The sequence below is a fragment of the Limanda limanda genome, chromosome 22 (genome assembly GCF_963576545.1).
Source record: "Limanda limanda chromosome 22, fLimLim1.1, whole genome shotgun sequence".
Lineage (NCBI taxonomy): Eukaryota > Metazoa > Chordata > Actinopteri > Pleuronectiformes > Pleuronectidae > Limanda > Limanda limanda.
This window is the reverse complement of record NC_083657.1, coordinates 7,472,823-7,489,779: the sequence shown is the minus strand read 5'-3', so window position 1 is coordinate 7,489,779 and position 16,957 is coordinate 7,472,823. Positions and strand designations below refer to the sequence as shown.

The 16,957-nt window shown below is 44.5% G+C and overlaps 1 protein-coding gene across 1 annotated transcript; it reads right to left on the bottom strand.

Annotated features, from left to right (window-relative positions):
• Positions 1 to 233: 233 nt before the first annotated feature.
• On the bottom strand, positions 234 to 16,163 carry acap1 (ArfGAP with coiled-coil, ankyrin repeat and PH domains 1). Its single transcript, XM_061066474.1, has 23 exons — positions 15,750 to 16,163; positions 12,569 to 12,626; positions 11,569 to 11,688; positions 11,057 to 11,110; positions 10,830 to 10,888; positions 10,310 to 10,493; positions 9,930 to 9,974; positions 9,728 to 9,823; positions 8,734 to 8,808; positions 8,314 to 8,426; positions 8,121 to 8,172; positions 7,868 to 7,968; positions 7,622 to 7,733; positions 7,281 to 7,498; positions 7,110 to 7,179; positions 6,888 to 6,982; positions 5,129 to 5,322; positions 4,616 to 4,666; positions 4,244 to 4,419; positions 3,634 to 3,743; positions 2,348 to 2,458; positions 2,206 to 2,267; positions 234 to 922 (listed from the first exon to the last, which is right to left on the bottom strand). Exons 1-23 carry the CDS (start codon positions 15,800 to 15,802, stop codon positions 825 to 827), a joined length of 2,307 nt encoding a protein of 768 aa, XP_060922457.1. The 5' UTR covers positions 15,803 to 16,163; the 3' UTR covers positions 234 to 824.
• Between the last annotated feature and the right edge of the window lie 794 nt (positions 16,164 to 16,957).

Here is a 16,957-nt window from a genome sequence, read left to right as displayed (position 1 = left end):
CTGGAGCTTTGTATCCTTGACATCAACACTTGAAACTGTATGGGTCAGGGTTTTCTGCTTTCTCTAAAAATAGACTTTCAACATTTTCTTTATTTGTGGATTCACCTCTAGAGGACTGATATCTACAAGTGTGTGGAGTTTAGTGCAGCTTAATTGAGATTAAGGGGACTGTCGGGCCTTGGTGTTTGTGGAGATTGCTCTGATAATGTAAAGTTTGAAACATTTAAACACAGTTAAAAGTAAGATTCACTTTATTTGACGATACAAATCTCAAGTACCTCACGTGGTTTTGCACAAAACAGACATGAACGGTGTCTGAAAATCGTTCAAATGTAAAAATCTGCATACATTATTATTCAATGGCTGATAAAAAAGAATTCACCCTTTGAGTCCATTTCCAACAAACATACTTCTCATGTAAAAATTCGAAGGACGGACGAGGAACACAAATCAGATGGTTTTGGTTTAAACCAAAGAAAAAAAAAACAGATTTACTGGATTTAATTAGGAGCTCTTGGCAGAGCGGTGGCGTTTCCCTCTGCTGGACATGAAGACGCCTCACGCCGTCTCACAAAGCTGCTCCGCCGCTTCCACTCCAACGCGATTGTTCTGCTCTGACGTGCTCGCACAAAGAATTCTCTGTTGTGAGGATGTGCCGCTCTGAAGTCAACACCAGCTGAGCTATGACGGAGCGTGTGGAACGCTGCCAGGGGAAGCGAGTGTGTGTCTGTGTGTGTGTGTGTGTGTTTGTGTGTGTTTTTTGAGTAAAGCAGGTTTGTCTGTACGTGTGTCTGTTGCACACGGGAGCTTGAGGCAGCAGCTGGTTAGAACTTGGGGTCGGCGCTGCGGCGCTTGAGCTTCTCTGGGTTGTTGGAGGCCATGTGAGAAAAGTCCCTGAAGATGTCCGTGTACGTTTCATCACCTGGGAGAGATCACAGAGGACGACATGAGCCTTAAAACCTTCATGTTTTTTAAAAGTTGATCAAACATGCATTGACAAATGAATGCCTTCTTTTCCTGCTCTTTAACTCTTGGTTTAACGTTCCTTTCTTTCCGAGCACATGTGTGTTTGAAGCATAACATCTGTCTCTAAACTCTACATCAAGCTCAAGGGGATATATTGAGTGTGAATGACTTTAAACTCCACCAGCTATTTCCTGAGTTGTAGCCCTACAGCAGGAAGCATGCAGCTGAACAAACAGAACACACATTAGGGCATGCACGTGCACTGTACCTCTTAGTGTGCAGTAGGGGGCACACTCAACAAGCAGTTGACGGCCGGGCATCTCAGCGGGCAGAGGGCAAAAGGCACACGAGTGCGTTCGACAAGGACACACACACATACACAACGACAAAAAGCACAGCACGTCAGATACTGACCAGCAGTTTAAAAGCAGACACAAGCCTCATCCTCCATTCCTTCATGAGAGGAAAACGGGGATTCGATAAAAAAGAGGAGCTGTGACTCGATCATGAAAGAATGGACTCTGCAGCTTGAAAAGGAGCCAAATGACAAATTGCAAACACAACCCACTGTGAACCTGAAGCACAGAGCTCGTCCTAGCACCAGGAAGTTCTGATAAAATACAGAACACGTCCTATAAAATGTCAAAGCTCAAACTGCCTCGCTATTCACAGAATAGTCCTCGAGAGCCGAGCCCAACTGAATTGAGCTCATAAAAAACAAACATCTGCACATATAAAAAATATCCCAAATACACATATATCATAGAACATACAGACATATACACACACTTAAGCACACAACAGAAAAAACATAGGAAACAACCACATAAAGCTACTTTCTGTTTCTGGTCTTTGGAGATTTGTGTGGATTTTCAAAGTGCAGGATGATGTGCGTTTGTAGCTCAAAGTGCATGTGGATGTGCATGTGAAGACAAACTTCACACAAATGTTCATTCTTTGTTTCTCCCGACAAATCTGTTTTCATTTATGTCCTTTCAACCTTCGTACCCCGTGTTCTGGCTTTTATCCTTCTGTTTTTAATCATGTTTATTTCCTTAAAGATCCACAAGTGTTTTCAATCCCATTGCAGGTCCAATTTTTACCCCCACTAGCCATTCCCCCCCCCCAGACCCCAGCCACTGATATGGTTCTTTATAGCCTGCATGCTCTTTCTGGTGTGGGCCATCCCACCTCCACTCCCGCCCAACACCCCCCCCGATCCCGGCCCCTTTGAGTGACCTGGTTGGCCGAACGCTCCGTCCATCTCCCGCATCTCCTTGTTCATCTTGGCGATCCGCAGCCTGAAACAAGAGAGCATAGATGGCGGTTAGAGGAGTGGAAATGTCACGTCGGGGGGGTTCTCTCGTCTCGGGACACTCACAACGTGACGATGTCGGCGTTGGCGTTGTCCACGGCGATGGTTATGGGGTCTTTCTGGTTCTTGTCTTTGGCGTTGTAGTCGGCTCCTCGCTTCAAGAAGAGACAAACCAACCTGGAGGAAGAGAAGAGATGCATCAAAAGAGACTGCGTGTGTGTGTGTGTGTGTGTGTGTGTGTGTGTGTGTGTGTGTGTGTGTGTGTGTGTGTGTGTGTGTGTGTGTGTGTGTGTGTGTGTGTGTGTGTGTGTGTGTGTGTGTGTGTGTGTGTGTGTGTGTGTGTGTGTGTGTGTGTGTGTGTGTGTGTGTGTGTGTGTGTGTGTGTGTGTGGCATGACCATGGCCTATAGACTCTGATGTGGCTTGATTATGTGTGAAAACTGCATCTCTTCTTTTTTGGTCGTTGAATCTTCACAATTCTTGCAATTTGGGTAGAAATACAAACAGAAATGTGCCGAAGCTCCTGGGGTTTCTTACTTCCTGGTTACTGACTTATTTGGTCAAAAAAGGGGGGGAATCATCCTCCAGGAATCTCAGACACGTTTGTCTCCATCACTTGACATTCTTGCTCTGTTATCACAAATCATGTTTTGTCTCTATCTCTGCAATCCGACCCCGGCCCCGAGGAGATAAGAGCCAGATTCAGCCTTTGCTTTCTGATAAGCTGTGAAATACTTTCCATTTCCAAAAAACGTGGGTCAAACAAACTGTCACGTTCGTTCATCTCGTAAAAGTGTTTCTGCTCAGCTAAAAATATAAGTCACGTCAGATGTCCTCAGTTATATAACACATCCAAAAGTGAAGTGTTACATTAGTGAAAGCAGCTTGTTTCACTTCACGTTTTCCTATACGCTGAGATTTCCCACTTCACACGAGAGAGAAATGTCATCTGGGCAAAGAGGGGGAATCTATTTAACTCGGTTAATGGATTTTGGCTCCGTGCCTGGAAGCTCCAATAGATTTTGTGTGACTTTTTTAAGTGTCCTCGTATTTCTCTCTGAAGAACGAACCTGTGTCAATACCTATTAATCACAAGATGAAAAAACGATCCGGTAATTTAGCAGTTGAGACTTTTTTTGCCACATAATTGCTCAAAGGTCAAACGGTCGAGATAATGAAGGGATAGATATCTGATTGTTGTTAGTCTGATAGCTTGTTTTTTGTCTCTTGAATTGCAAAATCCCTGAGAGACATTCCCTTCTGTCTTTGTCACGTCTCTTCCTCTTCGACATATGCTTGACAGCTTGTGTGTGTCTGTGTGTGTGTGTTTGTGTTTGAGAAAGTGTGTTGTACCCAGTGTGGCCCAGGATGGTGCCGTGGTGCAGCGGTCCTCTCCCGCTGCTGTCGGCCTGGTTCACGTTGGCACCGTTCTGCAGCAGGAACTCACAGGCAGCCAGGGCGTTCTGCTCCAAACAACAACAACACAATCATATATTAAGACAACTTTCACCTACAGACTAAAGTTATAAAACGCTGCTGGTGGCACCTAGAGGGAAAACTCACGACAGGTTTGTTATTCTTGGATTTGTCCCAGTTTAAAAAACGCCACGGTTATCCCGAGGCTTTATCCCTCTAAGTTGCATGAAGGAGCTCAGATATTTTTAGTTCAAAGTGTATTTTAATTGCTGGGTGGTGCAACAGGAAAGCTATTAGAGGTTTGTCCCCCAGTCAAGAGCCAGCTGTGTTCAACGCACTTCATGACATCTACATCTTTAGTTTGGCTTGTGTAATAGTTGGAACTTAGCTTGAGCATCAGTAGGATTTATTTATTTAATTAAACTCAATTCAGAATTGGCCTGCAGGTGGCGCTTGAAGCAAAGGTCAGAGGGTTTAACACCGTCAGGATCCGTCCTCTCGAGTGTAAATATGATCGGGTGGATGTGTAGCAGTGGTTTCCACTCACCGCGGAGACGGCCTGGATCAGCGGCGTGCTGGACTCCTCGGCCGCGTTGACCCAGTTGACGTCGGCGCCGTGAGCCAGAGCGTCGGCCATGACGGGGAAGTTCTGCAGGGCGGCGGAGCGGTACAGCAGTGCCCCGGGGTGGAGTCCGCTCAGGTCCTCCTCTTCTTCCTCCACGTCTGAGGGAGGCGAGAGTTTATTGGGTTGTTTCCAAAGGAGAAATGACGTTTAGAGACTTGATAGTGTAGCCGTGACGACGACCTAATTTAATAGTTATAATGTGGTATGACACATGTACAGTCCATGTTTATCCCACTGTGTACATCTGTGTGTGTGTGTGTGTGTGTGTGTGTGTGTGTGTGTGTTGTATCTTACTTTTGTGAGGGCTTGTATTATTCTTTTGGACGAGGTCACTAGGGGTCAGCCCTGAGTAAAGAGAGAGAGAGACAGTTGTTGTGTGTGAGAGAGAGAGTGAGAGAGAGCCATGATTACTGGTTTATCCTGCTGACAACTCCATCAACACACGGACACACACACACACACACACACACACACACACACACACACACACACACACACACACACACACACACACACACACACACACACACACACACACACACACACACACACACACACACACACACACACACACACACACACACACACAGTCCCTAGACTTGGTGATCCAGCAAAAGTTGATAATCCTAAGACATGCTCTGCTGTGTGTCTTTACGTGTGTGTGTGTGTGTGTGTGTGTGTGTGTGTGTGTGTTTTGTGACCATCAGCTACAGATGAACTCAGAGGAAACCAGCCGTGTGTTGACACTTTTATCAGCCCACATGTTTCCACTTCCTGCTTCCCTTCCTCTCGTCTCTCCTCTTTTACCTGTGACCCTTGGCAGCGTGGCCCGGTTGGGTTTGGGTTTGAGCGGCGGCCGCTCCAGGGGGCGCTCCTGCGTGGGGGTCCGGCTCTTCTTGCCGCTGGAGCGCCTCTGCGGGGGGTTGCGTCCGGTCTCCGGCAGCTTTTTGATGAACTTCTTCTCAACATATTTCGATCGAATCCACGTCTCCTTGTCTGGTCTGAGGGGCAGAGAAAGAAAGATCGGACAGAAAGAGTGTGAACAAGTTGAAAAGGAGAAAAAGTGACAGATGAGACAATGTAGAAAAAACAAAAGGCGACAACATGCAGGGTTGTGTTTGTCAGTTTGCTTCACACTCTCTCAGTGTGACTCCACTACTTGGTTGTGCTGCTGTGCAACAAGAATGTTACACACAGGTCTATAGAGAACTGAGATTGTATTTTCATCTGCGTTGTGTCTCCCTGAAAGCCATTCCAGTTTAATTAAGTCATAAATTCAGCTAAAAACAAATCTATCTAGGATTAAAAAACACAAAATGTAAGCCTTCTATATAACGTAAAGAATATTTTAATCCATGTGTATCAGCTGTGTACCATCACACAAGTCTAACTATATACGTACAAATATAAATATGGCAAAAAAAGGTTATATTTAAATATCTGAGCGAGACACTACAATGATTAAACAACATATGACAAGACTTCATGCAGCTTCACGACAAGTTTCCAGACTCTGAAGTCACGCTGTTAACCACGTGCATCTCGTACCTGTGGCACTTCCTGTCTGCTGCGACGCATGAGAGGAGACAAGAGGAAGTTCAGAAAGATAAGTGTGAAAAGAGTTGTCGGCTGTGGAGAGCTGCAGCCGATCCGGTTTAATATTAGTGCAAAACAAATATGAAATGATATCCTCTTTGTGTGAAGCCGTTGATTAAACAGCAGGAAGAGATTGATTTCTTATCTCCAGCGTTCAACACATTCCAGTCCATAAGTGCTCAGACGTCATTAAACACGAGCACACACCCTTCTTTCAACAACAATGCACACCTGGGGAGTTCTGTGGCTGTGTCGTGCACAGTTGTGACGTTATTACGATGACACACACACACACACACACACACAGAGACGTATGCACTTCAGCCAAAGTCCTCCAAACCACGTCTTTGGGGGTTTCTGCTACAGTAGGCCCACATTTTGCCATGACAACACACACACACACACACTCACAAGGTGAAAACAACATGCGCCTCAATACTGATGCAAGAAAATCATCAACGACGGGTTTGAAGTCTAAATGTGGATAAGTGAGTAAAAGGCTAAAGGACTCTAATCCCTGGAATGAGTCAGCAGCTGAGACCAGAAATGGTAAAGGTTTTAATAACGTTCATTTCAAATACAAAGCTTTCATCTCTCTGTGAGGCTTTTTGAATTTTTTACTTTATTTACTTTTATTTTTATATTTTGGATTGATGTTTTATGCTGCTTTAACGTCTTGAAATATAATATTTTTTATCTAGAACAAGTGAAGTGATAAATTACTTTTTAATACATATTTATACTGTACGATATATAATATTATAATTCAGGCAACATCTCCATTTACGGAATTTTGGGGAAAAGCAAATGCAAGGAAAACTAATTCTCAGGCGAGGGACAGAAATTAAAATGTTTTGGTTCAGATAGAATAATTAAAACCATCTGACTCAGTGTTCCAGGCTTGTGTAAACTAAACGGCCCGAGCAGAATCGGTGAAACTGCAGACTGGATGGATATTGCTGGTTAATACCTGGGACTGCTGGGATGTGGCTTCTTGATGGTGATCTCGTCGATGCGCGCCTCGTAGATCCTGTTAATGACTGTGTTTCCTAATTCACACATCAACTAGAGACATAAAGAGAAGAAATGTAAGTGAACTGTTACATTGTGTGTTGCGTAATCACTGGGGCGTTTTGTTAACAACAGAGAAAAAGGCAATAACAAGGTTGTGTAGTTAAAAAGAGGGAATTACCTTAACGAGCTCTGGCTCCCAGGAGTCCAGAGTGAGCGAGCGCACTTTGGAGAAATGGACTCCCAGGCTCCTGTTGAGGAAACAAAACTATTAGAGCTCAAGCCAAGTGTGTGCACGTGTCTGCATGTGTGTGTGTGTGTGTGCAAGTGTGTGTGCGTGTGTGCACTCTACCTGTGTATTCCCGAGCAGACGATGCAGAGCGTGATGCCCAGGTTGATGGAGGCCCAGTCGGGACCGGGCTCTCCGCAGTCGCAGCACTGCTGGTTCCCCGGGATCGCCTGCACCTCCTCCAGCGCCTTGAGGCCCCCGTTCTCCTCGCCTCCTCCTCCCCCTCCTCCTCCTCCCCCCCCTAACAAGTTGCCCGCAGACACCGAGCTGCAGCGCTGTCTCTGATAAACACACACACACAGACACATAAAAGAGTGAGGGGACACACAAAGAGGCGAATAACTCCCACATAAAAATGTATTTATAGAAGATAATAATGTGTGTGTGTGTGTGTGTGTTCTCACTGGGCTGTGTGAGTCCTCTCTGCACTCCTGAAAGGCCGAGGCGATGCTGTTTTGGACGGCACTGATCCACGCTAGCTGCTGCCTCTCCGAATCGGCCTGCAACAGACAACACCTACACACACACACACACAGACAAACACTGTAATCACCTCATTTCTTTCTGCGGGACCCTTTATTCCTGTGCACTGATGAAAACACACATTTATGCACGAACGTCATTAGGAACGCTCACTCATGCAAACTCACTTGGACGGGGAGACCACCTCAAAGCAGAAGCGCCGCTCGTTTTCCGCGCTGTGCTTCACGGTGCAGAGACGCAAGTCCTCCACCACAACCGTGGGCTGCTCCTGAGAGAGAGAGAGAGAGAGAGAGAGAGAGACGCAGAGAGCACAAACACGGAGGTAAGACCGCGGCCGTGTGCTCGCTTACATGTGAACATCTGTCTCTAAATACATGTTCTAAGAAAAATTGCTTTTTAAAGAGGCCCTCTGAAATATACCTTGAACTTCTTCTGATAAACCAGCTGATTCTTTTGAATTGAGAACCAGCGTCTGGAGAGGAGAAAGAAAACGAAAAGGTTCACTGTTGCTCAAGCGCAGACAGAAGAAGACAAATACTGGACCTTTACAAATATTATTACTTCACAAAACAGTGGATATTTGGTTTATTTTATGTTCCAAGTGAACTTATACCTGCTCCAGGTCTTGAAGGCATTGCTGGCTCTCTTATAGAGGTATCCTTCCATGGCAATCCCATTAGGTGCGTCTGCATTGAAATCCATGATGGAGTCATCGTAGGTGATGTCCTGCGAATATTTTAGAAAGATGAAATTACAATCAATCAATCAATCTGTATGACAGAGGATAAGGAACATGTGGAAGAAAAGAAAAATAGGACACCTTGGGAATAAAGTATTTTTACAGTTAGAATATTAGAAGATGATTAAATACCAAAGACAAGACTTTAAAAGCTAAAATAACAAAAGATATATGTTATTACTGGAAGTGAATAAAAAGAGATAAAAATAATTTAATATAAGGAAGGGAGTGGAGAGCTGTAGTTGCAGGATCGGCAGGATTTATATTTGGATTTGACCCAACTGTCTCTTTTACCTTCTTCTTGATGGCAGAGTGTCTCTGCTCCATGTCCCTCTTGTCTCTGGCTGCGCTCAGGACAAACTGGGTGTGCTGTTAAAACAGAAGTGGAGGGAAGTCACTCTCCTGATTGATTTTTTCAAATGATTTATATTCCTTGAGTTGAAATACATTTGTTAAAGTAGAACTACAGTCCTGCAGCTGTAGGCCTCAGTAAAACCAGTGCAGTGTCCATCTACATACATCTTGTCCCCAGATTCATGTGAGGTCACTGTGACCTTTGACCTTTGACTGGTATTTGAGTCCGAGTAACAACTGGTGAAAAACTAGAGAAGTAAAGACAAATGTCCTACTTAAGGATTAGTGATCTGAAAACCTGTGAAATCCTCACAAGTAAAAGTTTCATGTTCTCGTTTCGTTCGGTCTTTTCTGTCTAATAGGGAAACGCTCCCTTTTTTGTGTGTTTGTGTAGAACACTCTGTGACGAACTGAGCAACGGCACCACTGCTCATCTCTCCCTCGTCCTTGTCTCTCCATCGCCCTGTCTCACCATCCCTGTTGTTTCCTGTCGAAACAGGAAGAGCTTCTCTGTGGTTCGAGTTCGGCCACTGAGACACATCCTGTTTCATTTAGCGACAACTCCGTTCTACGGTAAAGCTCAAGGTCGAAGGTGCCAACACTTTTTTTGTGTTTTTCCATAGCGAAGAAACACAGGAATTAGCACACACACACAGACACACACACACACACAGACATTTGAAATATTTCCTGTTGTTGCTCACTGTTTCCTGTCACGATGGAAGTGTGATGTCAGCTGGTGACTCCTCAGCCCCACCCCCTCTCAAATAACACCATTTTATATCCTATCATTAAAGAAACCATGTGGACAATTGTACACAAACATGTATGAAATATTTCTAGTTAAGGTGGTGAAAGTTTGTCCATGCATTGTTGATTTATTTTGTACACACACACACACACACACACACACCAGTCAGGCTCTATCAGTTACCTCATCATTCAGCCTCTGTCGATACGTGTCCAGTTCGGACAGCGACTCGTGGCCTTGTTGGAAGAACTGGGCCTGAGACTCCATCAGGGACAACATCTGACAGGAAGCACGAGACGTTTACATTCAACTCTTTGACTTTAACGTCTTTGAAGCTACAGGCGCAAAGAAATGGAGTAAAAGAAATAGGTCGGCGTGAACTCACTGCCATGAGAATGTCGGTCTTCTTCTTGGCCTCGATGACATTGATCTGGAACGAAAAGGAAGCAGCGGTTTCAGAAAACTTCATATTTCCAGAACCAGACACTCAACCAGGCTGGTTGAGATGACGAAACACAACCACGGAGCTGGAGAAGAGCCCCGAGTCAATTATTTGTTATTATTCAAAACAGCAGAGGCACAACTCGGCTGTGTTTGTATAGCTGGATCCACTGGTTATATGAAGGCTAAAGGCTCTGAAAGGTGTCATTAGTGTTGTGTAAATGCTGGAAGTCTTTAAACCTCTTGTTTGTAGACCAAATGTGTATATTTATGTTTTTAAACACACACACAAGTGAATGGATTGATGAAACTGTGATTTCTCACCTCCAGGACGTAGTCCAAGGCCTCCGACCGAAAGGTCCTGCGTGCATCGAGCAGAGCTTTGCTCGACTCCTCCACTTCGTGTATCTTCCCCTTTGGTGCCTGACCGTTTCTCACCAGCGCCCCCTCCAGGGTTTCGCTGCTGCGCTCAAACTCCTTACGCACTTCCTTGAACCGACGGACATCTCTGAGGGACAGGAAGGGCACAAGAGAGGAAGATCACTCTTTATTTGACAGATACGTTTGTAAAATCACGCAGTTTAAGGATGGGCGCACTAGAGTATGACTTGTAAGTAGCGATCACATGCCAACGGGAGGAAGCAGAGACACGTTGTCGAAACTTAGAGATAATGTGTCTCTGGCTTAACATCCAATGGGAAATAATGACTCCTGTTAACACAAGACAGGGTGTGAGGAGAAGGGAAAATGAAGGTTCATGCAGAGGGAGACGGGTTGAGTTGTTTGAGGGAGAGAGGAGGAGAAAACCAAGGAAGGAGGCGTGATGTATAAACAGCTCACTCACTCTTTGACAAAGTTCTGCAGCTTGGTCTTGACAGACTTCTGTGTGGTCTCGATCACTTCCTGACAGGGTGGAGGAGACACACACACACAACAACGGGTAAATGTCAATCGTAAAGCTCGCTGCAATCTTGCTTGACCACATACTGCCGCTGATAAGCGTCACGACCGGCGTGGAAACTTTCTGTCCGGAGGCAGAAACTTTCAAACGCTCTCGACAGACAGACTCACCCCCTGCGCCTCCAAGATAACCGACAGCTTTTTGGAAATCTTGTCCAAACACTCCTGCGGGACAGAGATTCCAGATTAGACTCAGTCCAATTCACTCACACATCAAATAAAGGTTAAACAAGATTTGTATGAAATATGCAGTATTGGATTCTCTTGTAATCTTAGAGGGGGAAATGATGGTTTAACACAGACTGTTTATAAAGATGGGCGATATGACAGCTCCCCAAAAGTGAAGCCAAAGAGTCCCCAGCGCACCCTTGTGGCTGGCTGCAGTTAACGCCATAAGCCTTGCCTCCTCCATGTTAGCAGATGGTACATGACCCAAACTAACGTCCTTTTAGGTTTTTCTTATGACACAATATTGATAGAAAACTGCCTTTGGTGCAGGATGGCAGCGTTTGTTTATTTTGGCTTTCTTTGTGGATTGTGCAAGGTAGTGGAGACGCGTCGTCCATCTTTATACACAGCTTATGGTTTAACACTAAATGAGGGAGAACATGAGCTCTTCTCACCTCCATGGTCTTGTCCCCGGAGCACTGGTGTCCCAGCTCTCGGAGGCCGTTGACGAAGCTCTTGCTGGTCTGGCAGTAGACCCTGCCGGCCTCCAGCATGGCCTGGCATTGTTTCACGAGCTGCAGGAAGCAAACACAGCACAAATATAATCATAATCAGTTTTGAGATAATAAAAGCTAACAAGGAGTGACTCCTGGAGACGTCACATTCAAGAACTGAAGCTATCAGAGTGAGACGATAATGAATAAAGCTATAGGAGAGGTTTTTACAGGCTGGGAGGTGATTTTAAAAACTGGATTTATTTACTGGGATGTGATATTTTACAGTGGAGGAGGCAGAACAAATTGTTAACACAACACTGACGTAACCGCACCTCGTAGAAAGCACTTCAAGATGAAGTGTGTTTTATTTCTGGCCATAGTGAAAAACTAAACTTTGATTTTTGGATTTTTTGTTAATGATGCAGCGTGGCTGGTGTTTCAGCTGCCAGGGAAATCTCTCTGCCTCTTTGCCACTGAGGTCAAAGTTTACTGGAGCTGCTACAGAGTCTTGCTCAAGGGAACTCGCACAAAGCAGAGCTGCCCTCAGGCCTCGAACCCGGTTCATCCTGTTTGTCTTAGTGACGGCGTCTCCCTGCTGCTGCACTTAAAATCGCCCACATGTACAGGACTTACCATCTGTATCTATTAAATAAACTACAGAACACATAGAAACCTGTGTAGCTGTAATTTTAAATTATGTAGAGTGACGTATAAATATCAAATATCAGGGAACACACACGGAGCATGTGACCTCTCGAACAAACATAAACACGTCGTGTGGAATATGCCGTATTGAATGGAAGCAGAACTTCTTTCTGTGCCAGGACAATGCAAAGAGGAAGCGGCACCTGCAGCTACTTCCTGTTCGATTCCAGGTGAATGTACCTCAACCACTTCACACCTTTCACTTCACTGTCCTATCACATGGGGAGAGTGTCTGTGCATGTGTGTGTCTCACCTTTTCTAACCGCGTCTCGAGTTCGCTGACGTCAGTTTGGACGACTTCAATCTCAGCTCTGAAAGGGAAAGATTCACACAAAGGTCACTATACATAAACTGTAACACCTGAACCCTAGTGCGTTAAAACTCCTGCTGTTGTATCTTTATGACGACAAATCAGTGTCAAACATGTCGTGAGTTTGGCTGAAGTCATTCAATGGTTTTCAGTCCATTAATCTTTGAGTCAATAGAGGAATTAGTGGATAAATTTGATGAATTATTTGAGTCGTTTATCGTGTGAATGTGACAAACATTCATTGACTTCATCTTCTCAAAATTCAGCTTTTGTCTCTTTTACGTCACAGTTCATTGAAATATTTTTTTACAACTTGTTTGTTTTTTGTTGTTGTTCAAAACAAGAAAAGGAAATTTAAGAGAAGGACTTCTAATCCAAATAAGGGATAAATAATCAATTATATAAACACAGTGATAAGTATAAGAATGAATCATCACTAATAAAAAAAATAAACAAAGAAAACAAGATCACTGTTTACTTATGTGCTGTGTTCTTTAAGGACAATTAAGTAGTTGACACTCTCTTCTTCATCTTCAAAAAATCCACATCAATTTAAAAATACCTTTTACTCAACACTCCCAATGTTACTATGACTCAGTACGCCACAGATTCCATGGCAGGGGGCTATTTCAAGTCTTGTGCATCTATTTATAGTCACTTCATTGCAAATTAGCTTGACGTCTTTAGTATCTTTAGAAACTCTGTGACCTTGGGTAGAATTTTACAAAGGACGCCACACTGAGACGTTAGAGACAAACATCCAATGTTGTTGCTCCGCGGCGTCGGATCGATTGCACAGAAGAGCCTCAGAAATGTGTGTGCATGACTGTTTTTTTTGGTGAGAGAGTCGGCATCGTCCTTTCTCAAACCAACAGCTCAACTATGTGGTTTCCGCTGCCTTCCACCGACAGTACAGAGACACAGAGAGAGAGAAGAGAGAGAAGAGAGAGAGAGAGAGAGAAGAGAGAGGAGGGCCTGGGCAGACAGTGAGTGTTTGTGTTCCTGTGTTTGTTAGTGCGGGGATGCTGGCATCAAAGCCTGAGGTCACGGCCTCTTGAAATGTGTCGGATAAGGAGGGAGGGAGAGATGGAAAGCCAGGGGAGGGGAGGACGGGAAAGGGCATCAGGAGGCCACGGGGGGGGGGGGGGGAGATGGGACGTTAAAGCGACACTTCATTTGTCACTGAACTGAGAGAGGGAGAGAGTACGAGAGCGAGTTAGTTTGAGTTTCCGCCGCGGTTCTCCCCGCAGAGCACACACTTCCTGTCTACTCCTGCAGATCACCTCGGCACATCTCGTCTCACTTCCTGTCGCCCTCCCACCTCGCGCCGTTACCTAGCAACAGGTGGCAGCAGTGTCGGTTCACTTTTCTGTCTTTCTGCTGGTTCGTCTCCGGCCTTCCTTCTCGTTCCTTCTCATTCCTCTTCCTCTCTTTCCCCTTCAGCCAGTCTGCTTCTCTAACCCTGACACGAGACCTCACCGCCACAGCTGCCACGACTCAGACTTTCCACCACTGTGCGAGTCTCTTGAATCCAATAGAGGCAGACGAAGGGAGGGAGGGAGGGAGAGGGGGTGAGAAAGTGAGGCTGAGACTCACGGCTGAAATATGCCAGATCAGCTGCAGGGGGGGGATGACAGCAGCCACCAGGCCTCAGGCGGGACGCCGGAGAACGACCAGGGCACACCCAGGCCCGGCCAAAGAGTCAGGAGCTGCTTGCATAACCAACCTAGTGACACTTCCCTTTTGGTTACACCAGATGTTGAAAGAAAGATCGAGTGTGGCCGACACACACGACAGCTACAGTGACAGCTTGGTTAGGCACTTTCGAAACTTTAAAATGAGGTTATATCGGTTGGAAATACGCTGTAAATCAATGGGGATATGAAGAATGTTGGAATTTCCAGTTTTTTAATACCGACATTTCAACTTGTAACCTTTATTGAGATTCTTCTAATGAAATATTCAGACTTTCCGGGGCAGTAGAAGCTTCCTGTGGCTCAGTGACAGACTTTAATCAGACCTGGGATCAGAGGCTTCAGCCCTGCAGGCCTGCACGTGTTGTTCCCTTTATTGACCAAACACCTACAACGACAAGACACGGCTTGACCCTGGAATACGGATTTCAAGCGACACAATTGTGTGTTGTTTGGAGCCTGAGTGGCCACAACAACACAATAAAACCACCGTGCATCACTGTAAATGGTAGTTACATGAAAAATAAACACAAGTGTGCATAATGTTTTATCCGCAGCTTTAGAACAAGGGGACATTCTCCTTGTTCCCAACTTTACACATGTGCTTTTTATTTTACATAATTCATTTTAGCCACAGATTTCCATATGTGTCTATGTTTGTTGTGTGTGTGCAGTGTGTGTATTTGTGTGTGTGTGTGTGTGTGTTATTTGTCCCTGCTTGTATTGATGTTTTATTTATTTAACTTTACATGCTGCACATCCTGACTCCCTGGTAGAGGTGATATTGTACATAAGTGGAACCTTCCTTGTTAAATAAAGGCTCTCTCACTGTATACTGTATACTGTATGTATTGTTTTGTTTTATATTTATATATATATATATTGTTGTTTAATGTCTGATTGTTATCTATGTAGAGTGCACCAACCACACCAAGGCAATTTCCTGTATGTGCAAATATACTTGGCAATTAAAAGAATTCTGATTCTGAAAATGAAGTAGAAGTAGTATCGTCTTTATATTTATTATCAGCATTATTAGTATCATTGCTACTCCTATTTACAGGTGCTACTGTTTATCATAACATCCTTGTATAAGCATCATTATTCTTTATTATAATAACCAATCTGACAGAGCTAATTAATCTCTCACTCTCTCTCTCTCTCTCTTCTTTTTCCTCCCCTTTTCTCACCCTGTGAACTGTGAGGTTTCTCTGTAATTCTGTAAGGTATCGATCTCCCTTTGCAAAGAACCTTAAAATAATTCATGTTGATATTTGGTGCCAAACAAATCAAACTGAAATTGAGATTGTGTCAACTTCCCTGGAACTTAATCTTAACTCGTTAAATGTAATGAGTCACAGTTCATAGTTTCTCCATTGACTCCATCATCACAGTCAGTGAGTAACGTGTGAAGCAGGTGGAACTCTTACCTGAATCGAGGTGAGTCTTTCAAACACTCCTCAAAGTCCAGTTTGACAGTCATCCCTGCTGTGAGATGTTCCACCAACACCTGAGGGAATCTGGTGGGACCCTCAGGTCAGGAGGAGGTGGAGGTGAAGAGACGAAGAGCAGCAGCAGGAGAAACAGGAAAACACTAAACCTCCTTGGTGTTAACTCTCCACATCAGCAGCCTGGATCATCGTCTCCTTCCTACACGACTTGTCAGCGCGGATGAATGAGCGCAGAGGAGGACGAGTGCGTAATTTCCATTTCATCCAGCAGAAGCAAAAACAAAGTGAGGGCAAAGAAAAGTAAAAAAATCCGAGTTGATTCCAATTATCCCAAATAGAGGAGGGTGAAATCAGATGAGGAGTGGATGTGAAGCTGTTCCCACGGACGCTCACTGGAGGAATAGTCTCTCTCTCTCTCTCTCTCTCTCTCTCTCTCTCTCTCTCTCTCTCTCTCTCTCTCTCTCTCTGCACTTTGCGCACACACACGCACGCAGGTCCACCCCCTCCACTTCACAGCTCACATTTCCGGGTTTCTTCTCCTCACTCACACACGCAAATTGTGGGTTTTTTTCAAGTAGGAAACTGAGACTGAAATGAGAGGTTACACTTGAGAAAAACAGGCCTCTCATAAGTTTTCATCTGAATCCACTCACGTCATATCTAGATGAGGAGTTCAAGGACCTATAATCATTTGATACTTCACTTAGGCCCCTGGTGTGTGTGTGTTGTGTTGCTTGTTTGTGTGTATTCCACTCCTCCTTGTGAGTGCGAGACTCAGACTCTGGGTGTGTATTCTTGTCTGGCAACCTTTTGTTTTGGTTGGGCTGCACAGAGGAGGCACTTTAAGCCTCTGAGCAGCTGGTAGGGAACACCATGCATGCCAAGAAACAACAAGCAATAAACAGAAATAGATGATTAGTGATACGGGTTTGTGAGGTTGAAACTTTGAAATGCAAAGGTAATAATGTGACTTCAAATAATATAAAATATAACAAGAATATATAAATACATAAAATGTGATTTAAAGGTTCAGTGTTTGGATTTAGTGACATCTACTGGTGGAGTTGCAGATTGCAGCTGAATACCCCTCACCTCATGTACACATGAAGTACATGATATAGGCACAATTACACAATAGATGTGGGTTGTCTGGATATATGCTACAAATACATGAATTAATTAATAGC